The sequence below is a fragment of the Colius striatus genome, chromosome 27 (genome assembly GCF_028858725.1).
Source record: "Colius striatus isolate bColStr4 chromosome 27, bColStr4.1.hap1, whole genome shotgun sequence".
NCBI lineage: Eukaryota > Metazoa > Chordata > Aves > Coliiformes > Coliidae > Colius > Colius striatus.
The window spans coordinates 1,849,128-1,873,621 of NC_084785.1; the positions used below are offsets into that span (position 1 = coordinate 1,849,128).

Below are 24,494 nucleotides of genomic sequence, written 5' to 3' on the forward strand. Positions count from 1 at the left end.
TGGGTTTTTTTCAATAGTGTCATCTGCAGGAAAACAAGTTTTGATCCTTGCTTGAGCTAGCCTATCATGGCATCACGTGCGATATTTTAAGGGCAAAAGCTTCTGGTTTAATTTTTCAATAGTCTCTTTAAAGATACCACGTAAATGACACGTGGCCATTGAAGCTTCATGGAGGAGATCCATTGTTCTAAACTGGCACTTTGTGATGGATGAAAAAGCATACCAACACCTACTCAGTTTCAGGGACAGAGATGTCACGTAAGAGTTAAAACGTCATAGTATTATTAGTCCTGGGCTTCTTCCCCAAATTTGTGGTCATCTGGAATGCTAATATCTGTTCCCTACACACAAGATGCATTTAATTATGCTTTTAAATGGCTTTTGGCTTAAAATGACCTCAAGCAGGAGCCCAGTGTTTGCATTGTGTCAGCTGTGGTTACGCCTCCTGATGTACACTACTGACTTTTTTAAAGGCGTGCTTTCAAAGAGAAATGTAGCATTAGTGCTGAATGAAAACGGTTATGAGTAGGAAGTAAAGATCTTTTCTGTATCCAGATAAAAGTGTAAAGACAATCAGAGAGGTTTTAGCCACACTGAAATTATTAGGCCAGTCTTCTGAAAAGCATCATGAGACTATTAACTGCAGAAAGCCAGGAATCCAGGGTTTTTTCTCAACTCAAAGTCCACAAGCTATTTGCATTGTTTCAGAACGTATATTATATGCTGTGTGAAATGTATTTATGAAAGTATTTTTGCGTACACCATAAGAGAGAAAATAGAGAAAAAAATAATAGAGAAAAAATAACAGAGAAAATATCCCGTCCTCTTCAGCAGTCTACTCTCAGCCTGGCTGTGGTTCTGAGAGACATTCAGTCCAACCTCAGCCTGGCTGTGGTTCTGAGAGACATTCAGTCCAACCTCAGCCTGGCTGTGGTTCTCTGTGCCGCTCTCTCTATCCTCATCCACGCTGTGGTTCTGAGAGCTGTCCAGTCCCAGCTCAGCCAGGCTCCGGTTCTGTCTGCTGTTCTCTATTTCCTCAGCCAGGCTTTGCTTCTCTTGGTGCCTCCTCGGCTTGGCCAGCTGCTTCTCCAGCTTCTGGATCCTCTCAGTGGCCATTTCTAAGCACTGTTTTGTGCAAAGGTTCTGGGAAGAGGAGCCAGACACAGGCACTGAGCCCCTGACACAGCCCCAGCTGCTGCAGCTGCGGGACGTGGGCAGAGCAGGGGACACTCACCTTCCTTCTGAGCTGCTCCAGCTCTTTTTCTGTTGTGTGGTGATTCTCCTCCTGCAAGCAGACACAGCAGGGGCTCAGGGCTCACAGCCACAGCCTCCCTTTGTGCACAGCTCTGCACAGATTGTCTATTGGCTCCTCAGTCAGGCCCCAGAGCCTCTAATCTCCAGAAGCTGTATCCAGCCTCAGCCAGGCTGTAGTGCAGTGAACTCACCCTCAGCTGGGCCATCTCCACCCTCAGCTGCTCAATCTCCAGCTGCATTGCCTCCAGCTGACATCCCTTCTCATTGTTGCTTTCTAAATGATGTTTCCTATCACGGTTCTGGGAAGAGGATTTGGACACGGACACTGAGCCCCTGACACAGCCCCAGCCACTGCAGCTGCAGGGCATGGGCACAGGAGGGGACACTTACCTCTGCTGCTCTGAGCTGCTCCACCAACTTCTCCAGCTCCTGATTTCGCTCCTGCATGTGGAAAGGAAAACAGAGGCTCAGGGGCTGCAGCTCATCCAAGGGGTTGCAAGCAAGCTTTGGCTCTGTGAGCTCACCTTCAGCTGGGTCACCTCCATGCTCAGCTGAGCTGTCTTCAGCTTCATCTCCTGGTCTCGGTGTTGGAGATGTGTCAAGGCCGCGTTGTACTGCAAAGAGCAGCCAGACACAGGCACTGAGCGCCTGACACAGCCCCAGCTGCCACAGCTGTGGGATGTGGGCAGAGGAGGGGACACTCACCTCTGCGTTGAGCTGCTCCAGCCTTTCCAGCTTCTCCTGCACGCAGAAAGACAGCAGGGGCTCAGTGGCCACAGCCTTGTGGTGTGAGAGCCTCTCCATACCCACCACACTCTGCTGCATCTCCTCACTGCCTTCCCCTCGTGCAGAGCTCTGCACAGATTGTCTACTGGCTCCTCAGTCAGGTCCCAGAGCCTCTGATCTCCAGAGGCTGTATCCAACCTCAGCCAGGCTGTAGTGCAGTGAACTCACCTTCAGCTGAACCACCTCCACCCTCATCCGCTCCATCTCCAGAGGCAGCTTCTCCTGCACCTGCCACTGTTTCTTTACACTGGCATCCACATCGTGACAGATGTTATGCATCTGGAAAGAGGATTTGGACACAGACACTGAGCCCCTGAGCTGGCCCCAGCCACCACAGCTGCAGGGCATGGGCAGAAGAGGGGACACTCACCTCCCTTCTGATCTTTGCCAGTTGGTGACGATTCTCCTCCTGCACATGCAAAGGAAAGCAGAGGCTCAGCGGCTGCAGCTCATCCAACTGCAACCAGGCTTTGGCTCTGTGAGCTCACCTTCAGCTGGGTCACCTCCATGCTCAGCTTGGCCATCGCATTCCTCAGCTTGGCCGTCTCATTCCTCAGCTTGGCCGTCTCATTCCTCAGCTCGGCCGTCTCAATCCTCAGCTTGGCCGTCTCATTCCTCAGCTTGGCCGTCTCATTCCTCAGCTGCTGGATCTCCTGGCCTTGGCTTTGGAAATGCTGCAACACCTGAGAGCTCTGGGAAGAGAAGCCAGACACAGACACTGAGCCCCTGACACAGCCCCAGCCACTGCAGCTGCAGGGCATGGGCACAGGAGGGGACACTTACCACTGCTGCTCTGAGCTGCTCCACCAACTTCTGCTCCTGATACCACTCCTGCATGTGGAAAGGAAAGCAAGAGACTCAGGGGCTGCAGCTCATCCAAGGGGTTGCAAGCAAGCTTTGGCTCTGTGAGCTCACCTTCAACTGGGTCACCTCCATGCTCAGCTGAGCTGTCTCCAGCTTCACCTGCCGCATCTCCTGGTCTTGGTGTTGGAGATGTGTCAAGACCGCGTTGTACTGCAAAGAGCAGCCAGACACAGGCACTGAGCGCCTGACACAGCCCCAGCTGCCACAGCTGTGGGATGTGGACAGAGGAGGGGACACTCACCTCTGCTTTGAGCTGCTCCAGCCTTTCCAGCTTCTCCTGCACGGACTTCTGCATGCAGAAAGACAGCAGGGGCTCAGTGGCCACAGCCTCGTGCTGTGAGAGCCCCTCCATACCCATCACACTCTGCTGCATCTCCTCACTGCTTTCCCCTCGAGCACAGCTCTGCACAGATTGTCTACTGGCTCCTCAGTCAGGTCCCAGAGCCTCTGATCTCCAGAGGCTGTATCCAACCTCAGCCAGGCTGTACTTCTGTGAACTCACCTTCAGCTGAACCACCTCCACCCTCATCCGCTCCATCTCCAGAGGCAGCTTCTCCTGCACCTGCCACTGTTTCTTTACACTGGCATCCACATCGTGACAGATGTTATGCATCTGGAAAGAGGATTTGGACACAGACACTGAGCCCCTGAGCTGGCCCCAGCCACCACAGCTGCAGGGCTTGGGCAGAGGAGGGGACACTCACCTCCCTTCTGATCTTTGCCAGTTGGTGACGATTCTCCTCCTGCACATGCAAAGGAAAGCAGAGGCTCAGCGGCTGCAGCTCATCCAACTGCACCCGCGCTGTGGCTCTGTGAGCTCACCTTCAGCTCAGTCACCTCCATGCTCAGCTTGGCCATCGCATTCCTCAGCTTGGCCGTCTCATTCCTCAGCTTGGCCATCTCATTCCTCAGCTTGGCCATCTCATTCCTCAGCTCGGCCGTCTCATTCCTCAGCTTGGCCATCTCATTCCTCAGCTGCTGGATCTCCTGGCCTTGGCTTTGGAAATGCTGCAACACCTGAGAGCTCTGGGAAGAGAAGCCAGACACAGACACTGAGCCCCTGACACAGCCCCAGCCACTGCAGCTGCCGGAAATGGGCAGAGCAGGGGACACTCACCTGTATTCTGAGCTGCTCCAGCTGTCCCAGCTTCTCCTCCTCCCTGAACTTCTGCATGCAAAAGAGAGCAGGGGCTCAGGGGCCACAGCCCCAGCCCCACGTTGTAGGAGCCCCTCCACACCTCTCGCACTCTGCTGCATCTCCTCAATGCCTTCCCCTTGTGCAGAGCTCTGCACAGATCCCCTGCTGGCTCCTCTGATCTCCAGGGGCCTTCTCTAACCTCAGCCAGGCTGTGGTTCTGTGAACTCACCTTCAGCTGAGCCATCCCCGCCACCAACTGGGACACCTCCAGCTTCAGCCGATGCATCTCCTGCAGCATCTCAGAGCTCTGGGAAGAGGAGCCACACACAGACACTGAGCCCTGACACAGCCCCAGCCGCTGTAGCTGCGGGCCGTGGGCAGAGCAGGGGACACTCACCTCCACTCTGAGATGGTTCAGCCCGTTCTGCAGGTCCAGACATTTGTCCTGCACGTGGAAAGAGAGCAGGGGCTCAGCGGCTGCGGCCCATCCAACTGCACCCGCGCTGTGGCTGTGTGAGCTCACCTGCAGCTCGCCTATGTCCTCCTGCAGCTGCCACGAGGCTTGGGTCAGTCTTTCGTCGCTGCTGCTTTGGGCCGTGGCACAGCACTGGGGCAGAATCTCCTGCACTCGGAGTTCTTCCCTCACCGCTGCCATGGCTGCACCTGTGTGTCAGGGCCAGCACGCTGTGAGGGGCTCGGCCACGGGCAGTGCCGGGCGTGGGGACAGTGCTTGGGCTCAGGCTGCCCACGCTGCCTCACACACAGCACGCGGCCCAGGCTGCCGCCTTCCCCCTGCACTGCTCACAGCCACACACACAGCCCAGCCAACGCCTGTGGGGACCCTGGGGACAGCCATCCCTCACCTTCCTCTGCTCTGTCAGCGACCTCCCGCTGCAAAGCCATCGCAAGGCAGGCCGTTGGCCAGTGCTCTCCGAGCTCCTGCCAACTGGTACTGAGGTTCTCCTCGAAATGCCCCTTTTATACCCACCAGCCTCCCCTGTCACGGGTGACATCAGAATGGGAGCTGCTGCCCGTGGCAACACGACCGACCTCCCCTGTCACGCGTGACATCAGAATGGGAGCTGCTGCCCGTGGCAACACGGCCAACCACACCCTGGGCTGCCACAGCTCCCATCCCAGGAGCCTGGCTGTGCACCTACCAGCTGGGACAAGCAGCGTTGACAAAAGCACAGTCACTGGGGTGTGAATATTCATTTTCTTCATGTGCATCTACTGCACGGGCCAGTACATCGTGAAACTGCCTCTGCACAAGGGAACTGACTTGGTGGAAAGGTCCTTGGTTGTTTTGAGGGGGACTTGAGCTCAGGTTGCTCCCATATGATCACTGGCACCCTGCCCAGCACCGCACTGACACCTGGCCCTCAGCACCTCAGCTGCACGGCTCGAGCAGCTCTGCAGGGCCCTTCCCACCCCCACCCCGCTGGCATTTGTGCTATATTGTGGTTGCTGTGCTGATTTCATTCTTTTGGGGCAGAAAATTGCAAGATGAAGGAGCTCTACTTCCTGGCTAAAGAGAAGACAAAACATGACCATAATGTCCCTCTTTTACAATGAAACCTGAAGGTGCTGTATGATGGGGGATGAGGACTTTTCCTCCCCACAGTGAGGCCCTGTAACAGCACACACTCGATAAATACATACACACCTTCTCACCCAGCTGCAGAAACACTCTCAGACAGAGTCTTTGACTCCCTCTTACCTGATCCTCCACGGAAACTTCCGTTCCCAGAGTGTTATCTGTGTTCCTCTCGTCCCTTCCAAGGCATTTCTGGGCCAGAAGCTTTCTGTCTAGTGGGGGAGGAGGAAGTTCAGGAGCTTAACCGAAGCCTCTTTATCACCAAAGCAGAAGTTGACAGACTTCGGTTCCAAGTTAACGTGATCAGGTGCTGTGATGCCACTGTCTTCTACAGACAAAAACCCAAACCACCCTGAAACAAGGTCTCATAAGACAGCCAGGAGTTGGAAAGTCGCCTCTCCTTTAGTTGTACTGGAGATGAAAACGCCAAGTAGAAATGATTTTGAAACAACTCAGTATCTCCTCCCATCCACCCACCTGACACCTGACTCAATGCTCACTCCTCACCTCCTGGGGCTCCTCTGACACTGCTTTTCTAGGCTCAGGTCATACTTACACATTAGTGTGCAGCTGAAAGTCTCCTGCCTTATATCCCAAGGCAAAGTTATTTTGTGAGAGCTTAGATTTGGCTGTATCAAAAGTCATCTGGTAGCCAGCAAGCCAGCCTTCATAGCCCAACACTGCCCAGCCATAGATGGTTGGTCCAGAGAGATCAGCGTCTATGTTGCAGCCTAGATTTACATAGTCTCTTTTGTAGGAGGTCTTCAACTTTCCACTCTTCTTCCTGCAGAGAGAAACGTGCCATTTCATCTCTTGTAGTACACAAGGAGGTGTTACACATAGTTTTAGTCATGTGTGTCTTCCTCAAGACCAGTTAAGTGACTGTAACACCTACCTACCCAAAACTTCACATGAGGAGCTGCTGGAGAGGGCATGAGGTGAGGGTAACACTGGTTTCTGTCTGTTTACCTGGTGCCACTGTTTCCTCCACCATCTCAAATTCTTTAAAACCCTCAAGAAACAAGACAAAAGCATGTCTGCCTGCCTTCCTTCCTTCTTCACGCCTGGACACCAGTCTCCTCTATGGAAAACAGACTTCCTTATCCTCCAGACATCATCCTGTTCCTCTGGAGAAACCTCTCACAATCCCATGAGACAATTCCTCTCTCAACAATGGCTCCTTGTGCCTATTTTGCTCTCAATTCCAACTTAAGACAAATTTTAACCACCTCCTTAATCCTCTCCCCTACCTCCTTTCTCTCCACACAGCAGAACACAGGTTTGGGAGACCTTGTCCTTCTGAGCCTGGTATTATCCATCACCTTCAAAATACTCTATCCAGTGCCTGCAGAACATTCTAGAGTAAATGTTGAGCTTTCACACAAAGGCCAGAACAAGCATTTCTAATTCAAGGTTATGGGAGATTCCAGCACTCCTTAGATAAATGTAACAGAAAATACTTACCCTGTGTTTGGTACAAATGTAGTGTCCGGAGCCACCTTCAATCCTTCAGCCAGCTGCAAAGAAAAAGAGAAGGATGTCTGCTCAGAGCTCTGCTGAAATGTGCTTTGTTCTATGCTCTACTTCCTGGCTAAAGAGAAGACAAAACATGACCATAATGTCCCTCTTTTACAATGAAACCTGAAGGTGCTGTATGATGGGGGATGAGGACTTTTCCTCCCCACAGTGAGGCCCTGTAACAGCACACACTCTATAAATACATACACACCTTCTCACCCAGCTGCAGAAACACTCTCAGACAGAGTCTTTCACTCCCTCTTACCTGATCCTCCACGGACACTTCTGTTCCCAGAGTGTTATCTGTGTTCCACTTCTGGGTGAATGTAAGTCCATAGTCTTTGATCTTATATTTGGTCTTTAGACTGCCTGAAGCCTTGCCTGTGTCTGTGTTGGAAGAACCAGTTGCAGTGAAATCCTGCCAGGAGCAGAATAACAGTTTCAACACTCTGATGTCCTTGCTGGTTTTGAGGGGGACTTGAGCTGAGGTTGCTCCCATATGATCACAGCTCACCGCTTGCGATCAGTTTCTGCTGCTGTCACTCTGTCAGCAGTACCGAGGTGCTCAGCACTGGCTGGCGTGCTCATTGCCCTTCAGCACTTAGACTTGCTGATCTGGGCTGTAGGAGTTTACACAAAAGGCTCAGCTCTTCTGCTCTTTGTATCTTTGGTGTCTGAGGACCCCGTGGGAGGCTAAAGCCCTCTTGCAATGAAATCTGGCAAGGGATGTAAAGGACACGAAGGGCTCCTTCCAGTGTGTGGGCAGCAAAAGGAAGATGAGGGAGCATGTGAGCCTGCTGCTGAACGAGGTGGTGCCCTGGTGATGGAGGATACGGAGCAGGCAGAGCTGCTGAATGCCGCCTTGGCTTCGGTCTTTTGTGTGACCATTCCCCAGCTCTTACAAAGGCAATGTCATGGTCTGGTCTTGCATTTGCCTATCTGAAATAAATAGGAAAAAACCTTCTCATTAACCTCATTAATCTCTCGTTTGAGATGAAGGAAATTGATTTGCTAACAAAAACTGTTTCTCAGCTCTCTGTGGTGATTGAATTTATTATACCTTAGGCTGATACAGGCCTAAGTCCTGAGGACAAAATGCTGAAAACACTTTACGTCAGACAGTGCTGCGAAGCCTCTTACTGTGTGTGGCATTTCACAGTGCTGTGAGGTTTTGCGGTTTGGGTTTTTTTCAATAGTGTCATCTGCAGGAAAACAAGTTTTGATCCTTGCTTGAGCTAGCCTATCATGGCATCACGTGCGATATTTTAAGGGCAAAAGCTTCTGGTTTAATTTTTCAATAGTCTCTTTAAAGATACCACGTAAATGACACGTGGCCATTGAAGCTTCATGGAGGAGATCCATTGTTCTAAACTGGCACTTTGTGATGGATGAAAAAGCATACCAACACCTACTCAGTTTCAGGGACAGAGATGTCACGTAAGAGTTAAAACGTCATAGTATTATTAGTCCTGGGCTTCTTCCCCAAATTTGTGGTCATCTGGAATGCTAATATCTGTTCCCTACACACAAGATGCATTTAATTATGCTTTTAAATGGCTTTTGGCTTAAAATGACCTCAAGCAGGAGCCCAGTGTTTGCATTGTGTCAGCTGTGGTTACGCCTCCTGATGTACACTACTGACTTTTTTAAAGGCGTGCTTTCAAAGAGAAATGTAGCATTAGTGCTGAATGAAAACGGTTATGAGTAGGAAGTAAAGATCTTTTCTGTATCCAGATAAAAGTGTAAAGACAATCAGAGAGGTTTTAGCCACACTGAAATTATTAGGCCAGTCTTCTGAAAAGCATCATGAGACTATTAACTGCAGAAAGCCAGGAATCCAGGGTTTTTTCTCAACTCAAAGTCCACAAGCTATTTGCATTGTTTCAGAACGTATATTATATGCTGTGTGAAATGTATTTATGAAAGTATTTTTGCGTACACCATAAGAGAGAAAATAGAGAAAAAAATAATAGAGAAAAAATAACAGAGAAAATATCCCGTCCTCTTCAGCAGTCTACTCTCAGCCTGGCTGTGGTTCTGAGAGACATTCAGTCCAACCTCAGCCTGGCTGTGGTTCTGAGAGACATTCAGTCCAACCTCAGCCTGGCTGTGGTTCTCTGTGCCGCTCTCTCTATCCTCATCCACGCTGTGGTTCTGAGAGCTGTCCAGTCCCAGCTCAGCCAGGCTCCGGTTCTGTCTGCTGTTCTCTATTTCCTCAGCCAGGCTTTGCTTCTCTTGGTGCCTCCTCGGCTTGGCCAGCTGCTTCTCCAGCTTCTGGATCCTCTCAGTGGCCATTTCTAAGCACTGTTTTGTGCAAAGGTTCTGGGAAGAGGAGCCAGACACAGGCACTGAGCCCCTGACACAGCCCCAGCTGCTGCAGCTGCGGGACGTGGGCAGAGCAGGGGACACTCACCTTCCTTCTGAGCTGCTCCAGCTCTTTTTCTGTTGTGTGGTGATTCTCCTCCTGCAAGCAGACACAGCAGGGGCTCAGGGCTCACAGCCACAGCCTCCCTTTGTGCACAGCTCTGCACAGATTGTCTATTGGCTCCTCAGTCAGGCCCCAGAGCCTCTAATCTCCAGAGGCTGTATCCAGCCTCAGCCAGGCTGTAGTGCAGTGAACTCACCCTCAGCTGGGCCATCTCCACCCTCAGCTGCTCAATCTCCAGCTGCATTGCCTCCAGCTGACATCCCTTCTCATTGTTGCTTTCTAAATGATGTTTCCTATCACGGTTCTGGGAAGAGGATTTGGACACGGACACTGAGCCCCTGACACAGCCCCAGCCACTGCAGCTGCAGGGCATGGGCACAGGAGGGGACACTTACCTCTGCTGCTCTGAGCTGCTCCACCAACTTCTCCAGCTCCTGATTTCGCTCCTGCATGTGGAAAGGAAAACAGAGGCTCAGGGGCTGCAGCTCATCCAAGGGGTTGCAAGCAAGCTTTGGCTCTGTGAGCTCACCTTCAGCTGGGTCACCTCCATGCTCAGCTGAGCTGTCTTCAGCTTCATCTCCTGGTCTCGGTGTTGGAGATGTGTCAAGGCCGCGTTGTACTGCAAAGAGCAGCCAGACACAGGCACTGAGCGCCTGACACAGCCCCAGCTGCCACAGCTGTGGGATGTGGGCAGAGGAGGGGACACTCACCTCTGCGTTGAGCTGCTCCAGCCTTTCCAGCTTCTCCTGCACGCAGAAAGACAGCAGGGGCTCAGTGGCCACAGCCTTGTGGTGTGAGAGCCTCTCCATACCCACCACACTCTGCTGCATCTCCTCACTGCCTTCCCCTCGTGCAGAGCTCTGCACAGATTGTCTACTGGCTCCTCAGTCAGGTCCCAGAGCCTCTGATCTCCAGAGGCTGTATCCAACCTCAGCCAGGCTGTACTTCTGTGAACTCACCTTCAGCTGAACCACCTCCACCCTCATCCGCTCCATCTCCAGAGGCAGCTTCTCCTGCACCTGCCACTGTTTCTTTTCACTGGCATCCACATCGTGACAGATGTTATGCATCTGGAAAGAGGATTTGGACACAGACACTGAGCCCCTGAGCTGGCCCCAGCCACCACAGCTGCAGGGCTTGGGCAGAGGAGGGGACACTCACCTCCCTTCTGATCTTTGCCAGTTGGTGACGATTCTCCTCCTGCACATGCAAAGGAAAGCAGAGGCTCAGCGGCTGCAGCTCATCCAACTGCACCCGCGCTGTGGCTCTGTGAGCTCACCTTCAGCTCAGTCACCTCCATGCTCAGCTTGGCCATCGCATTCCTCAGCTTGGCCGTCTCATTCCTCAGCTTGGCCATCTCATTCCTCAGCTTGGCCATCTCATTCCTCAGCTCGGCCGTCTCATTCCTCAGCTTGGCCATCTCATTCCTCAGCTGCTGGATCTCCTGGCCTTGGCTTTGGAAATGCTGCAACACCTGAGAGCTCTGGGAAGAGAAGCCAGACACAGACACTGAGCCCCTGACACAGCCCCAGCCACTGCAGCTGCCGGAAATGGGCAGAGCAGGGGACACTCACCTGTATTCTGAGCTGCTCCAGCTGTCCCAGCTTCTCCTCCTCCCTGAACTTCTGCATGCAAAAGAGAGCAGGGGCTCAGGGGCCACAGCCCCAGCCCCACGGTGTAGGAGCCCCTCCACACCTCTCGCACTCTGCTGCATCTCCTCAATGCCTTCCGCTTGTGCAGAGCTCTGCACAGATCCCCTGCTGGCTCCTCTGATCTCCAGGGGCCTTCTCTAACCTCAGCCAGGCTGTGGTTCTGTGAACTCACCTTCAGCTGAGCCATCCCCGCCACCAACTGGGACAACTCCAGCTTCAGCCGATGCATCTCCTGCAGCATCTCAGAGCTCTGGGAAGAGGAGCCACACACAGACACTGAGCCCTGACACAGCCCCAGCCGCTGCAGCTGCGGGCCGTGGGCAGAGCAGGGGACACTCACCTCCACTCTGAGATGGTTCAGCCCGTTCTGCAGGTCCAGACATTTGTCCTGCACGTGGAAAGAGAGCAGGGGCTCAGCGGCTGCGGCCCATCCAACTGCACCCGCGCTGTGGCTGTGTGAGCTCACCTGCAGCTCGCCTATGTCCTCCTGCAGCTGCCACGAGGCTTGGGTCAGTCTTTCGTCACTGCTGCTTTGGGCCGTGGCACAGCACTGGGGCAGAATCTCCTGCACTCGGAGTTCTTCCCTCACCGCTGCCATGGCTGCACCTGTGTGTCAGGGCCAGCACGCTGTGAGGGGCTCGGCCACGGGCAGTGCCGGGCGTGGGGACAGTGCTTGGGCTCAGGCTGCCCACGCTGCCTCACACACAGCACGCGGCCCAGGCTGCCGCCTTCCCCCTGCACTGCTCACAGCCACACACACAGCCCAGCCAACGCCTGTGGGGACCCTGGGGACAGCCATCCCTCACCTTCCTCTGCTCTGTCAGCGACCTCCCGCTGCAAAGCCATCGCAAGGCAGGCCGTTGGCCAGTGCTCTCCAAGCTCCTGCCAACTGGTACTGAGGTTCTCCTCGAAATGCCCCTTTTATACCCACCAGCCTCCCCTGTCACGGGTGACATCAGAATGGGAGCTGCTGCCCGTGGCAACACGAGCGACCTCCCCTGTCACGGGTGACATCAGAATGGGAGCTGCTGCCCGTGGCAACACGGCCAACCACACCCTGGGCTGCCACAGCTCCCATCCCAGGAGCCTGGCTGTGCACCTACCAGCTGGGACAAGCAGTGTTGACAAAAGCACAGTCACTGGGGTGTGAATATTCATTTTCTTCATGTGCATCTACTGCACGGGCCAGTACATTGTGAAACTGCCTCTGCACAAGGGAACTGACTTGGTGGAAAGGTCCTTGGTTGTTTTGAGGGGGACTTGAGCTCAGGTTGCTCCCATATGATCACTGGCACCCTGCCCAGCACCGCACTGACACCTGGCCCTCAGCACCTCAGCTGCACGGCTCGAGCAGCTCTGCAGGGCCCTTCCCACCCCCACCCCGCTGGCATTTGTGCTATATTGTGGTTGCTGTGCTGATTTCATTCTTTTGGGGCAGAAAATTGCAAGATGAAGGAGCTCTACTTCCTGGCTAAAGAGAAGACAAAACATGACCATAATGTCCCTCTTTTACAATGAAACCTGAAGGTGCTGTATGATGGGGGATGAGGACTTTTCCTCCCCACAGTGAGGCCCTGTAACAGCACACACTCGATAAATACATACACACCTTCTCACCCAGCTGCAGAAACACTCTCAGACAGAGTCTTTGACTCCCTCTTACCTGATCCTCCACGGAAACTTCCGTTCCCAGAGTGTTATCTGTGTTCCTCTCGTCCCTTCCAAGGCATTTCTGGGCCAGAAGCTTTCTGTCTAGTGGGGGAGGAGGAAGTTCAGGAGCTTAACCGAAGCCTCTTTATCACCAAAGCAGAAGTTGACAGACTTCGGTTCCAAGTTAACGTGATCAGGTGCTGTGATGCCACTGTCTTCTACAGACAAAAACCCAAACCACCCTGAAACAAGGTCTCATAAGACAGCCAGGAGTTGGAAAGTCGCCTCTCCTTTAGTTGTACTGGAGATGAAAACGCCAAGTAGAAATGATTTTGAAACAACTCAGTATCTCCTCCCATCCACCCACCTGACACCTGACTCAATGCTCACTCCTCACCTCCTGGGGCTCCTCTGACACTGCTTTTCTAGGCTCAGGTCATACTTACACATTAGTGTGCAGCTGAAAGTCTCCTGCCTTATATCCCAAGGCAAAGTTATTTTGTGAGAGCTTAGATTTGGCTGTATCAAAAGTCATCTGGTAGCCAGCAAGCCAGCCTTCATAGCCCAACACTGCCCAGCCATAGATGGTTGGTCCAGAGAGATCAGTGTCTATGTTGCAGCCTAGATTTACATAGTCTCTTTTGTAGGAGGTCTTCAACTTTCCACTCTTCTTCCTGCAGAGAGAAACGTGCCATTTCATCTCTTGTAGTACACAAGGAGGTGTTACACATAGTTTTAGTCATGTGTGTCTTCCTCAAGACCAGTTAAGTGACTGTAACACCTACCTACCCAAAACTTCACATGAGGAGCTGCTGGAGAGGGCATGAGGTGAGGGTAACACTGGTTTCTGTCTGTTTACCTGGTGCCACTGTTTCCTCCACCATCTCAAATTCTTTAAAACCCTCAAGAAACAAGACAAAAGCATGTCTGCCTGCCTTCCTTCCTTCTTCACGCCTGGACACCAGTCTCCTCTATGGAAAACAGACTTCCTTATCCTCCAGACATCATCCTGTTCCTCTGGAGAAACCTCTCACAATCCCATGAGACAATTCCTCTCTCAACAATGGCTCCTTGTGCCTATTTTGCTCTCAATTCCAACTTAAGACAAATTTTAACCACCTCCTTAATCCTCTCCCCTACCTCCTTTCTCTCCACACAGCAGAACACAGGTTTGGGAGACCTTGTCCTTCTGAGCCTGGTATTATCCATCACCTTCAAAATACTCTATCCAGTGCCTGCAGAACATTCTAGAGTAAATGTTGAGCTTTCACACAAAGGCCAGAACAAGCATTTCTAATTCAAGGTTATGGGAGATTCCAGCACTCCTTAGATAAATGTAACAGAAAATACTTACCCTGTGTTTGGTACAAATGTAGTGTCCGGAGCCACCTTCAATCCTTCAGCCAGCTGCAAAGAAAAAGAGAAGGATGTCTGCTCAGAGCTCTGCTGAAATGTGCTTTGTTCTATGCTCTACTTCCTGGCTAAAGAGAAGACAAAACATGACCATAATGTCCCTCTTTTACAATGAAACCTGAAGGTGCTGTATGATGGGGGATGAGGACTTTTCCTCCCCACAGTGAGGCCCTGTAACAGCACACACTCTATAAATACATACACACCTTCTCACACCAGCTGCAGAAACACTCTCAGACAGAGTCTTTCACTCCCTCTTACCTGATCCTCCACGGACACTTCTGTTCCCAGAGTGTTATCTGTGTTCCACTTCTGGGTGAATGTAAGTCCATAGTCTTTGATCTTATATTTGGTCTTTAGACTGCCTGAAGCCTTGCCTGTGTCTGTGTTGGAAGAACCAGTTGCAGTGAAATCCTGCCAGGAGCAGAATAACAGTTTCAACACTCTGATGTCCTTGCTGGTTTTGAGGGGGACTTGAGCTGAGGTTGCTCCCATATGATCACAGCTCACCGCTTGCGATCAGTTTCTGCTGCTGTCACTCTGTCAGCAGTACCGAGGTGCTCAGCACTGGCTGGCGTGCTCATTGCCCTTCAGCACTTAGACTTGCTGATCTGGGCTGTAGGAGTTTACACAAAAGGCTCAGCTCTTCTGCTCTTTGTATCTTTGGTGTCTGAGGACCCCGTGGGAGGCTAAAGCCCTCTTGCAATGAAATCTGGCAAGGGATGTAAAGGACACGAAGGGCTCCTTCCAGTGTGTGGGCAGCAAAAGGAAGATGAGGGAGCATGTGAGCCTGCTGCTGAACGAGGTGGTGCCCTGGTGATGGAGGATACGGAGCAGGCAGAGCTGCTGAATGCCGCCTTGGCTTCGGTCTTTTGTGTGACCATTCCCCAGCTCTTACAAAGGCAATGTCATGGTCTGGTCTTGCATTTGCCTATCTGAAATAAATAGGAAAAAACCTTCTCATTAACCTCATTAATCTCTCGTTTGAGATGAAGGAAATTGATTTGCTAACAAAAACTGTTTCTCAGCTCTCTGTGGTGATTGAATTTATTATACCTTAGGCTGATACAGGCCTAAGTCCTGAGGACAAAATGCTGAAAACACTTTACGTCAGACAGTGCTGCGAAGCCTCTTACTGTGTGTGGCATTTCACAGTGCTGTGAGGTTTTGCGGTTTGGGTTTTTTTCAATAGTGTCATCTGCAGGAAAACAAGTTTTGATCCTTGCTTGAGCTAGCCTATCATGGCATCACGTGCGATATTTTAAGGGCAAAAGCTTCTGGTTTAATTTTTCAATAGTCTCTTTAAAGATACCACGTAAATGACACGTGGCCATTGAAGCTTCATGGAGGAGATCCATTGTTCTAAACTGGCACTTTGTGATGGATGAAAAAGCATACCAACACCTACTCAGTTTCAGGGACAGAGATGTCACGTAAGAGTTAAAACGTCATAGTATTATTAGTCCTGGGCTTCTTCCCCAAATTTGTGGTCATCTGGAATGCTAATATCTGTTCCCTACACACAAGATGCATTTAGTTATGCTTTTAAATGGCTTTTGGCTTAAAATGACCTCAAGCAGGAGCCCAGCGTTTGCATTGTGTCAGCTGTGGTTACGCCTCCTGATGTACACTACTGACTTTTTTAAAGGGGTGCTTTCAAAGAGAAATGTAGCATTAGTGCTGAATGAAAACGGTTATGAGTAGGAAGTAAAGATCTTTTCTGTATCCAGATAAAAGTGTAAAGACAATCAGAGAGGTTTTAGCCACACTGAAATTATTAGGCCAGTCTTCTGAAAAGCATCATGAGACTATTAACTGCAGAAAGCCAGGAATCCAGGGTTTTTTCTCAACTCAAAGTCCACAAGCTATTTGCATTGTTTCAGAACGTATATTATATGCTGTGTGAAATGTATTTATGAAAGTATTTTTGCGTACACCATAAGAGAGAAAATAGAGAAAAAAATAATAGAGAAAAAATAACAGAGAAAATATCCCGTCCTCTTCAGCAGTCTACTCTCAGCCTGGCTGTGGTTCTGAGAGACATTCAGTCCAACCTCAGCCTGGCTGTGGTTCTGAGAGACATTCAGTCCATCCTCAGCCTGGCTGTGGTTCTGAGAGACATTCAGTCCAACCTCAGCCAGGCTGTGGTTCTCTGTGCCGGTCTCTCTATCCTCATCCACGCTGTGGTTCTGAGAGCTGTCCAGTCCCAGCTCAGCCAGGCTCCGGTTCTGTCTGCTGTTCTCTATTTCCTCAGCCAGGCTTTGCTTCTCTTGGTGCCTCCTCGGCTTGGCCAGCTGCTTCTCCAGCTTCTGGATCCTCTCAGTGGCCATTTCTAAGCACTGTTTTGTGCAAAGGTTCTGGGAAGAGGAGCCAGACACAGGCACTGAGCCCCTGACACAGCCCCAGCTGCTGCAGCTGCGGGACGTGGGCAGAGCAGGGGACACTCACCTCCCTTCTGAGCTGCTCCAGCTCTTTTTCTGTTGTGTGGTGATTCTCCTCCTGCAAGCAGACACAGCAGGGGCTCAGGGCTCACAGCCACAGCCTCCCTTTGTGCACAGCTCTGCACAGATTGTCTACTGGCTCCTCAGTCAGGCCCCAGAGCCTCTAATCTCCAGAGGCTGTATCCAGCCTCAGCCAGGCTGTAGTGCAGTGAACTCACCCTCAGCTGGGCCATCTCCACCCTCAGCTGCTCAATCTCCAGCTGCATTGCCTCCAGCTGACATTCCTTCTTCTTCTTGCTTTCTAAATGATGTTTCCTATCACGGTTCTGGGAAGAGGATTTGGACACAGACACTGAGCCCCTGACACAGCCCCAGCCACTGCAGCTGCAGGGCATGGGCACAGGAGGGGACACTCACCTCTGCTGCTCTGAGCTGCTCCACCAACTTCTCCAGCTCCTGATTTCGCTCCTGCATGTGGAAAGGAAAACAGAGGCTCAGGGGCTGCAGCTCATCCAAGGGGTTGCAAGCAAGCTTTGGCTCTGTGAGCTCACCTTCAGCTGGGTCACCTCCATGCTCAGCTGAGCTGTCTTCAGCTTCATCTCCTGGTCTCGGTGTTGGAGATGTGTCAAGGCCGCGTTGTACTGCAAAGAGCAGCCAGACACAGGCACTGAGCGCCTGACACAGCCCCAGCTGCCACAGCTGTGGGATGTGGGCAGAGGAGGGGACACTCACCTCTGCGTTGAGCTGCTCCAGCCTTTCCAGCTTCTCCTGCACGCAGAAAGACAGCAGGGGCTCAGTGGCCACAGCCTTGTGGTGTGAGAGCCTCTCCATACCCACCACACTCTGCTGCATCTCCTCACTGCCTTCCCCTCGTGCACAGCTCTGCACAGATTGTCTACTGGCTCCTCAGTCAGGTCCCAGAGCCTCTGATCTCCAGAGGCTGTATCCAACCTCAGCCAGGCTGTAGTGCAGTGAACTCACCTTCAGCTGAACCACCTCCACCCTCATCCGCTCCATCTCCAGAGGCAGCTTCTCCTGCACCTGCCACTGTTTCTTTACACTGGCATCCACATCGTGACAGATGTTATGCATCTGGAAAGAGGATTTGGACACAGACACTGAGCCCCTGACCTGGCCCCAGCCACCACAGCTGCAGGGCATGGGCAGAAGAGGGGACACTCACCTCCCTTCTGATCTTTGCCAGTTGGTGACGATTCTCCTCCTGCACATGCAAAGGAAAGCAGAGGCTCAGCGGCTGCAGCTCATCCAACTGCAACCAGGCTTTGGCTCTGTGAGCTCACCTTCAGCTGGGTAACCTCCATGCTCTGCTCGGCCATCTCATTCCTCAGCTTGGCCGTCTCATTCCTCAGCTTGGCCGTCTCATTCCTCAGCTCGGCCGTCTCAATCCTCAGCTTGGCCGTCTCATTCCTCAGCTTGGCCGTCTCATTCCTCAGCTGCTGGATCTCCTGGCCTTGGCTTTGGAAATGCTGCAACACCTGAGAGCTCTGGGAAGAGAAGCCAGACACAGACACTGAGCCCCTGACACAGCCCCAGCCACTGCAGCTGCAGGGCATGGGCACAGGAGGGGACACTTACCACTGCTGCTCTGAGCTGCTCCACCAACTTCTGCTCCTGATACCACTCCTGCATGTGGAAAGGAAAGCAAGAGACTCAGGGGCTGCAGCTCATCCAAGGGGTTGCAAGCAAGCTTTGGCTCTGTGAGCTCACCTTCAACTGGGTCACCTCCATGCTCAGCTGAGCTGTCTCCAGCTTCACCTGCCGCATCTCCTGGTCTTGGTGTTGGAGATGTGTCAAGACCGCGTTGTACTGCAAAGAGCAGCCAGACACAGGCACTGAGCGCCTGACACAGCCCCAGCTGCCACAGCTGTGGGATGTGGACAGAGGAGGGGACACTCACCTCTGCTTTGAGCTGCTCCAGCCTTTCCAGCTTCTCCTGCACGGACTTCTGCATGCAGAAAGACAGCAGGGACTCAGTGGCCACAGCCTCGTGCTGTGAGAGCCCCTCCATACCCATCACACTCTGCTGCATCTCCTCGCTGCTTTCCCACCGTGCACAGCTCTGCACAGATTGTCTACTGGCTCCTCAGTCAGGTCCCAGAGCCTCTGATCTCCAGAGGCTGTATCCAACCTCAGCCAGGCTGTACTTCTGTGAACTCACCTTCAGCTGAACCACCTCCACCCTCATCTGCTCCATCTCCAGAGGCAGCTTCTCCTGCACCTGCCACTGTTTCTTTACACTGGCATCCACATACTGACAGATGTTATGCATCTGGAAAGAGGATTTGGACACAGACACTGAGCCCCTGAGCTGGCCCCAGCCACCACAGCTGCAGGGCTTGGGCAGAGGAGGGGACACTCACCTCCCTTCTGATCTTTGCCAGTTGGTGACGATTCTCCTCCTGCACATGCAAAGGAAAGCAGAGGCTCAGCCGCTGCAGCTCATCCAACTGCACCCACGCTGTGGCTCTGTGAGCTCACCTTCAGCTCAGTCACCTCCATGCTCAGCTTGGCCATCGCATTCCTCAGCTTGGCCGTCTCATTCCTCAGCTTGGCCATCTCATTCCTCAGCTTGGCCATCTCATTCCTCAGCTCGGCCGTCTCATTCCTCAGCTTGGCCATCTCATTCCTCAGCTGCTGGATCTCCTGGCCTTGGCTTTGGAAATGCTGCAACACCTGAGAGCTCTGGGAAGAGAAGCCAGACACAGACACTGAGCCCCTGACACAGCCCCAGCCACTGCAGCTGCCGGAAATGGGCAGAGCAGGGGACACTCACCTGTATTCTGAGCTGCTCCAGCTGTCCCAGCTTCTCCTCCTCCCTGAACTTCTGCATGCAAAAGAGAGCAAGGGCTCAGGGGCCACAGCCCCAGCCCCACGGTGTGGGAGCCCCTCCACACCTCTCGCACTCTGCTGCATCTCCTCAATGCCTTCCGCTTGTGCAGAGCTCTGCACAGATCCCCTGCTGGCTCCTCTGATCTCCAGGGGCCTTCTCTAACCTCAGCTAGGCTGTGGTTCTGTGAACTCACCTTCAGCTGAGCCATCCCCGCCACCAACTGGGACACCTCCAGCTTCAGCCGATGCATCTCCTGCAGCATCTCAGAGCTCTGGGAAGAGGAGCCACACACAGACACTGAGCCCTGACACAGCCCCAGCCGCTGCAGCTGCGGGCCGTGGGCAGAGCAGGGGACACTCACCTCCACTCTGAGATGGTTCAGCCCGTTCTGCAGGTGCAGACATTTGTCCTGCACGTGGAAAGAGAGCAGGGGCTCAGCAGCTGCGGCCCATCCAACTGCACCCGGGCTGTGGCTCTGTGAACTCACCTGCAGCTCGCCTATGTCCTCCTGCAGCTGCCACGAGGCTTGGGTCAGTCTTTCGTCGCTGCTGCTTTGGGCCGTGGCACAGCACTGGGGCAGAATCTCCTGCACTCGGAGTTCTTCCCTCACCGCTGCCATGGCTGCACCTGTGTGTCAGGGCCAGCACGCTGTGAGGGGCTCGGCCACGGGCAGTGCCGGGCGTGGGGACAGTGCTTGGGCTCAGGCTGCCCACGCTGCCTCACACACAGCACGCGGCCCAGGCTGCCGCCTTCCCCCTGCACTGCTCACAGCCACACACACAGCCCAGCCAACGCCTGTGGGGACCCTGGGGACAGCCATCCCTCACCTTCCTCTGCTCTGTCAGCGACCTCCCGCTGCAAAGCCATCGCAAGGCAGGCCGTTGGCCAGTGCTCTCCGAGCTCCTGCCAACTGGTACTGAGGTTCTCCTCGAAATGCCCCTTTTATACCCACCAGCCTCCCCTGTCACGGGTGACATCAGAATGGGAGCTGCTGCCCGTGGCAACACGACCGACCTCCCCTGTCACGCGTGACATCAGAATGGGAGCTGCTGCCCGTGGCAACACGAGCGACCTCCCCTGTCACGGGTGACATCAGAATGGGAGCTGCTGCCCGTGGCAACACGGCCAACCACACCCTGGGCTGCCACAGCTCCCATCCCAGGAGCCTGGCTGTGCACCTACCAGCTGGGACAAGCAGCGTTGACAAAAGCACAGTCACTGGGGTGTGAATATTCATTTTCTTCATGTGCATCTACTGCACGGGCCAGTACATCGTGAAACTGCCTCTGCACAAGGGAACTGACTTGGTGGAAAGGTCCTTGGTTGTTTTGAGGGGGACTTGAGCTCAGGTTGCTCCCATATGATCACTGGCACCCTGCCCAGCACCGCACTGACACCTGGCCCTCAGCACCTCAGCTGCACGGCTCGAGCAGCTCTGCAGGGCCCTTCCCACCCCCACCCCGCTGGCATTTGTGCTATATTGTGGTTGCTGTGCTGATTTCATTCTTTTGGGGCAGAAAATTGCAAGATGAAGGAGCTCTACTTCCTGGCTAAAGAGAAGACAAAACATGACCATAATGTCCCTCTTTTACAATGAAACCTGAAGGTGCTGTATGATGGGGGATGAGGACTTTTCCTCCCCACAGTGAGGCCCTGTAACAGCACACACTCGATAAATACATACACACCTTCTCACCCAGCTGCAGAAACACTCTCAGACAGAGTCTTTGACTCCCTCTTACCTGATCCTCCACGGAAACTTCCGTTCCCAGAGTGTTATCTGTGTTCCTCTCGTCCCTTCCAAGGCATTTCTGGGCCAGAAGCTTTCTGTCTAGTAGGGGAGGAGGAAGTTCAGGAGCTTAACCGAAGCCTCTTTATCACCAAAGCAGAAGTTGACAGACTTCGGTTCCAAGTTAACGTGATCAGGTGCTGTGATGCCACTGTCTTCTACAGACAAAAACCCAAACCACCCTGAAACAAGGTCTCATAAGACAGCCAGGAGTTGGAAAGTCGCCTCTTCTTTAGTTGTACTGGAGATGAAAACGCCAAGTAGAAATGATTTTGAAACAACTCAGTATCTCCTCCCATCCACCCACCTGACACCTGACTCAATGCTCACTCCTCACCTCCTGGGGCTCCTCTGACACTGCTTTTCTAGGCTCAGGTCATACTTACACATTAGTGTGCAGCTGAAAGTCTCCTGCCTTATATCCCAAGGCAAAGTTATTTTGTGAGAGCTTAGATTTGGCTGTATCAAAAGTCATCTGGTAGCCAGCAAGCCAGCCTTCATAGCCCAACACTGCCCAGCCATAGATGGTTGGTCCAGAGAGATCAGTGTCTATGTTGCAGCCTAGATTTACATAGTCTCTTTTGTAGGAGGTCTTCAACTTTCCACTCTTCTTCCTGCAGAGAGAAACGTGCCATTTCATCTCTTGTAGTACACAAGGAGGTGTTACACATAGTTTTAGTCATGTGTGTCTTCCTCAAGACCAGTTAAGTGACTGTAACACCTACCTACCCAAAACTTCACATGAGGAGCTGCTGGAGAGGGCATGAGGTGAGGGTAACACTGGTTTCTGTCTGTTTACCTGGTGCCACTGTTTCCTCCACCATCTCAAATTCTTTAAAACCCTCAAGAAACAAGACAAAAGCATGTCTGCCTGCCTTCCTTCCTTCTTCACGCCTGGACACCAGTCTCCTCTATGGAAAACAGACTTCCTTATCCTCCAGACATCATCCTGTTCCTCTGGAGAAACCTCTCACAATCCCATGACACAATTCCTCTCTCACCAATGGCTCCTTGTGCCTATTTTGCTCTCAATTCCAACTTAAGACAAATTTTAACCACCTCCTTAATCCTCTCCCCTACCTCCTTTCTCTCCACACAGCAGAACACAGGTTTGGGAGACCTTGTCCTTCTGAGCCTGGTATTATCCATCACCTTCAAAATACTCTATCCAGTGCCTGCAGAACATTCTAGAGTAAATGTTGAGCTTTCACACAAAGGCCAGAACAAGCATTTCTAATTCAAGGTTATGGGAGATTCCAGCACTCCTTAGATAAATGTAACAGAAAATACTTACCCTGTGTTTGGTACAAATGTAGTGTCCGGAGCCACCTTCAATCCTTCAGCCAGCTGCAAAGAAAAAGAGAAGGATGTCTGCTCAGAGCTCTGCTGAAATGTGCTTTGTTCTATGCTCTACTTCCTGGCTAAAGAGAAGACAAAACATGACCATAATGTCCCTCTTTTACAATGAAACCTGAAGGTGCTGTATGATGGGGGATGAGGACTTTTCCTCCCCACAGTGAGGCCCTGTAACAGCACACACTCTATAAATACATACACACCTTCTCACACCAGCTGCAGAAACACTCTCAGACAGAGTCTTTCACTCCCTCTTACCTGATCCTCCACGGACACTTCTGTTCCCAGAGTGTTATCTGTGTTCCACTTCTGGGTGAATGTAAGTCCATAGTCTTTGATCTTATATTTGGTCTTTAGACTGCCTGAAGCCTTGCCTGTGTCTGTGTTGGAAGAACCAGTTGCAGTGAAATCCTGCCAGGAGCAGAATAACAGTTTCAACACTCTGATGTCCTTGCTGGTTTTGAGGGGGACTTGAGCTGAGGTTGCTCCCATATGATCACAGCTCACCGCTTGCGATCAGTTTCTGCTGCTGTCACTCTGTCAGCAGTACCGAGGTGCTCAGCACTGGCTGGCGTGCTCATTGCCCTTCAGCACTTAGACTTGCTGATCTGGGCTGTAGGAGTTTACACAAAAGGCTCAGCTCTTCTGCTCTTTGTATCTTTGGTGTCTGAGGACCCCGTGGGAGGCTGAAGCCCTCTTGCAATGAAATCTGGCAAGGGATGTAAAGGACACGAAGGGCTCCTTCCAGTGTGTGGGCAGCAAAAGGAAGATGAGGGAGCATGTGAGCCTGCTGCTGAACGAGGTGGTGCCCTGGTGATGGAGGATACGGAGCAGGCAGAGCTGCTGAATGCCGCCTTGGCTTCGGTCTTTTGTGTGACCATTCCCCAGCTCTTACAAAGGCAATGTCATGGTCTGGTCTTGCATTTGCCTATCTGAAATAAATAGGAAAAAACCTTCTCATTAACCTCATTAATCTCTCGTTTGAGATGAAGGAAATTGATTTGCTAACAAAAACTGTTTCTCAGCTCTCTGTGGTGATTGAATTTATTATACCTTAGGCTGATACAGGCCTAAGTCCTGAGGACAAAATGCTGAAAACACTTTACGTCAGACAGTGCTGCGAAGCCTCTTACTGTGTGTGGCATTTCACAGTGCTGTGAGGTTTTGCGGTTTGGGTTTTTTTCAATAGTGTCATCTGCAGGAAAACAAGTTTTGATCCTTGCTTGAGCTAGCCTATCATGGCATCACGTGCGATATTTTAAGGGCAAAAGCTTCTGGTTTAATTTTTCAATAGTCTCTTTAAAGATACCACGTAAATGACACGTGGCCATTGAAGCTTCATGGAGGAGATCCATTGTTCTAAACTGGCACTTTGTGATGGATGAAAAAGCATACCAACACCTACTCAGTTTCAGGGACAGAGATGTCACGTAAGAGTTAAAACGTCATAGTATTATTAGTCCTGGGCTTCTTCCCCAAATTTGTGGTCATCTGGAATGCTAATATCTGTTCCCTACACACAAGATGCATTTAATTATGCTTTTAAATGGCTTTTGGCTTAAAATGACCTCAAGCAGGAGCCCAGTGTTTGCATTGTGTCAGCTGTGGTTACGCCTCCTGATGTACACTACTGACTTTTTTAAAGGCGTGCTTTCAAAGAGAAATGTAGCATTAGTGCTGAATGAAAACGGTTATGAGTAGGAAGTAAAGATCTTTTCTGTATCCAGATAAAAGTGTAAAGACAATCAGAGAGGTTT

General features: G+C 52.0%; 5 protein-coding genes across 13 annotated transcripts; all 5 read right to left on the reverse strand.

Moving 5' to 3' along the window:
* Positions 1-481: 481 nt before the first annotated feature.
* On the reverse strand, positions 482-4,697 carry LOC133628035 (golgin subfamily A member 6-like protein 7). The gene is made up of 14 exons (XM_062015760.1): positions 4,566-4,697; positions 4,440-4,487; positions 4,272-4,349; positions 3,407-3,517; positions 3,146-3,307; positions 2,956-3,054; positions 2,824-2,871; positions 2,529-2,732; positions 2,209-2,319; positions 1,779-1,868; positions 1,645-1,728; positions 1,446-1,553; positions 1,235-1,285; positions 482-1,143 (listed from the first exon to the last, which is right to left on the reverse strand). The coding sequence occupies exons 1-14, from the start codon at positions 4,695-4,697 to the stop codon at positions 739-741; spliced, it is 1,731 nt and encodes a 576-aa protein (XP_061871744.1). The 3' UTR covers positions 482-738.
* Positions 4,698-5,691: 994 nt separating this feature from the next.
* Positions 5,692-7,865, reverse strand: LOC133628070 (voltage-dependent anion-selective channel protein 3-like). 4 transcript variants are annotated; one of them, XM_062015929.1, is made up of 4 exons: positions 7,423-7,865; positions 7,104-7,156; positions 6,196-6,423; positions 5,692-5,851 (listed from the first exon to the last, which is right to left on the reverse strand). In XM_062015929.1, the coding sequence occupies exons 1-4, from the start codon at positions 7,654-7,656 to the stop codon at positions 5,797-5,799; spliced, it is 570 nt and encodes a 189-aa protein (XP_061871913.1). In that variant the 5' UTR covers positions 7,657-7,865; the 3' UTR covers positions 5,692-5,796. The 4 variants fall into 4 exon arrangements, with proteins under 4 accessions (XP_061871913.1, XP_061871915.1, XP_061871917.1 ...); XM_062015931.1 differs by lacking the exon at positions 5,692-5,851 and adding an exon at positions 5,863-5,967 and having other exon boundaries at positions 7,423-7,864; XM_062015933.1 differs by lacking the exon at positions 5,692-5,851 and adding an exon at positions 5,863-5,964 and having other exon boundaries at positions 7,423-7,863.
* A 952-nt stretch (positions 7,866-8,817) lies between these two features.
* On the reverse strand, positions 8,818-10,942 carry LOC133628036 (TBC1 domain family member 31-like). The gene is made up of 7 exons (XM_062015761.1): positions 10,865-10,942; positions 10,545-10,655; positions 10,115-10,204; positions 9,981-10,064; positions 9,782-9,889; positions 9,571-9,621; positions 8,818-9,479 (listed from the first exon to the last, which is right to left on the reverse strand). Exons 1-7 carry the CDS (start codon positions 10,940-10,942, stop codon positions 9,075-9,077), a joined length of 927 nt encoding a protein of 308 aa, XP_061871745.1. The 3' UTR covers positions 8,818-9,074.
* A 2,078-nt stretch (positions 10,943-13,020) lies between these two features.
* Positions 13,021-14,962, reverse strand: LOC133628064 (voltage-dependent anion-selective channel protein 3-like). 3 transcript variants are annotated; one of them, XM_062015909.1, is made up of 4 exons: positions 14,562-14,961; positions 14,242-14,294; positions 13,334-13,561; positions 13,021-13,105 (listed from the first exon to the last, which is right to left on the reverse strand). In XM_062015909.1, the coding sequence occupies exons 1-4, from the start codon at positions 14,793-14,795 to the stop codon at positions 13,081-13,083; spliced, it is 540 nt and encodes a 179-aa protein (XP_061871893.1). In that variant the 5' UTR covers positions 14,796-14,961; the 3' UTR covers positions 13,021-13,080. The 3 variants fall into 3 exon arrangements, with proteins under 3 accessions (XP_061871893.1, XP_061871894.1, XP_061871892.1); XM_062015910.1 differs by having other exon boundaries at positions 13,060-13,102; XM_062015908.1 differs by lacking the exon at positions 13,021-13,105 and adding an exon at positions 13,119-13,188 and having other exon boundaries at positions 14,562-14,962.
* Positions 14,963-21,269: 6,307 nt separating this feature from the next.
* Positions 21,270-23,366, reverse strand: LOC133628069 (voltage-dependent anion-selective channel protein 3-like). Of its 4 annotated transcripts, none has more exons than XM_062015925.1 (4): positions 22,996-23,366; positions 22,676-22,728; positions 21,768-21,995; positions 21,270-21,423 (listed from the first exon to the last, which is right to left on the reverse strand). In XM_062015925.1, the coding sequence occupies exons 1-4, from the start codon at positions 23,227-23,229 to the stop codon at positions 21,369-21,371; spliced, it is 570 nt and encodes a 189-aa protein (XP_061871909.1). In that variant the 5' UTR covers positions 23,230-23,366; the 3' UTR covers positions 21,270-21,368. The 4 variants fall into 4 exon arrangements, with proteins under 4 accessions (XP_061871909.1, XP_061871911.1, XP_061871912.1 ...); XM_062015927.1 differs by lacking the exon at positions 21,270-21,423 and adding an exon at positions 21,444-21,539; XM_062015928.1 differs by lacking the exon at positions 21,270-21,423 and adding an exon at positions 21,501-21,536.
* Positions 23,367-24,494: the final 1,128 nt, after the last annotated feature.

What these genes read in the sequence shown, in the direction of transcription:
- LOC133628035 (XM_062015760.1), bottom strand. Translation starts at nt 4,697, where the DNA reads ATGGCAGCGGTGAGGGAAGAACTCCGAGTGCAGGAGATTCTGCCCCAG. An exon ending in TGGAGGTGACCCAGTTGAAG is followed by an intron (nt 2,872 to 2,955) that starts GTGAGCTCACAG and finishes TTCCACATGCAG; the next exon opens with GAGTGGTATCAGGAGCAGAA. An exon ending in TGGAGGTGGTTCAGCTGAAG is followed by an intron (nt 1,869 to 2,208) that starts GTGAGTTCACTG and finishes TGCTCTTTGCAG; the next exon opens with TACAACGCGGCCTTGACACA.
- LOC133628070 (XM_062015929.1), bottom strand. Translation starts at nt 7,656, where the DNA reads ATGGGAGCAACCTCAGCTCAAGTCCCCCTCAAAACCAGCAAGGACATC. An exon ending in AAGTGTCCGTGGAGGATCAG is followed by an intron (nt 7,157 to 7,422) that starts GTAAGAGGGAGT and finishes TTTTCTTTGCAG; the next exon opens with CTGGCTGAAGGATTGAAGGT. An exon ending in TTTCAGCTGCACACTAATGT is followed by an intron (nt 5,852 to 6,195) that starts GTAAGTATGACC and finishes CTCCCCCACTAG; the next exon opens with ACAGAAAGCTTCTGGCCCAG.
- LOC133628036 (XM_062015761.1), bottom strand. Translation starts at nt 10,942, where the DNA reads ATGGCCAAGCTGAGGAATGAGACGGCCAAGCTGAGGAATGCGATGGCC. An exon ending in TGGAGGTGGTTCAGCTGAAG is followed by an intron (nt 10,205 to 10,544) that starts GTGAGTTCACAG and finishes TGCTCTTTGCAG; the next exon opens with TACAACGCGGCCTTGACACA. An exon ending in AGCAGCTCAGAGCAGCAGAG is followed by an intron (nt 9,890 to 9,980) that starts GTAAGTGTCCCC and finishes TCCTCTTCCCAG; the next exon opens with AACCGTGATAGGAAACATCA.
- LOC133628064 (XM_062015908.1), bottom strand. Translation starts at nt 14,795, where the DNA reads ATGGGAGCAACCTCAGCTCAAGTCCCCCTCAAAACCAGCAAGGACATC. An exon ending in AAGTGTCCGTGGAGGATCAG is followed by an intron (nt 14,295 to 14,561) that starts GTAAGAGGGAGT and finishes TTTTCTTTGCAG; the next exon opens with CTGGCTGAAGGATTGAAGGT. An exon ending in TTTCAGCTGCACACTAATGT is followed by an intron (nt 13,189 to 13,333) that starts GTAAGTATGACC and finishes TTTCATCTCCAG; the next exon opens with TACAACTAAAGGAGAGGCGA.
- LOC133628069 (XM_062015925.1), bottom strand. Translation starts at nt 23,229, where the DNA reads ATGGGAGCAACCTCAGCTCAAGTCCCCCTCAAAACCAGCAAGGACATC. An exon ending in AAGTGTCCGTGGAGGATCAG is followed by an intron (nt 22,729 to 22,995) that starts GTAAGAGGGAGT and finishes TTTTCTTTGCAG; the next exon opens with CTGGCTGAAGGATTGAAGGT. An exon ending in ACATTTGTACCAAACACAGG is followed by an intron (nt 21,996 to 22,675) that starts GTAAGTATTTTC and finishes TTCTCTCTGCAG; the next exon opens with GAAGAAGAGTGGAAAGTTGA.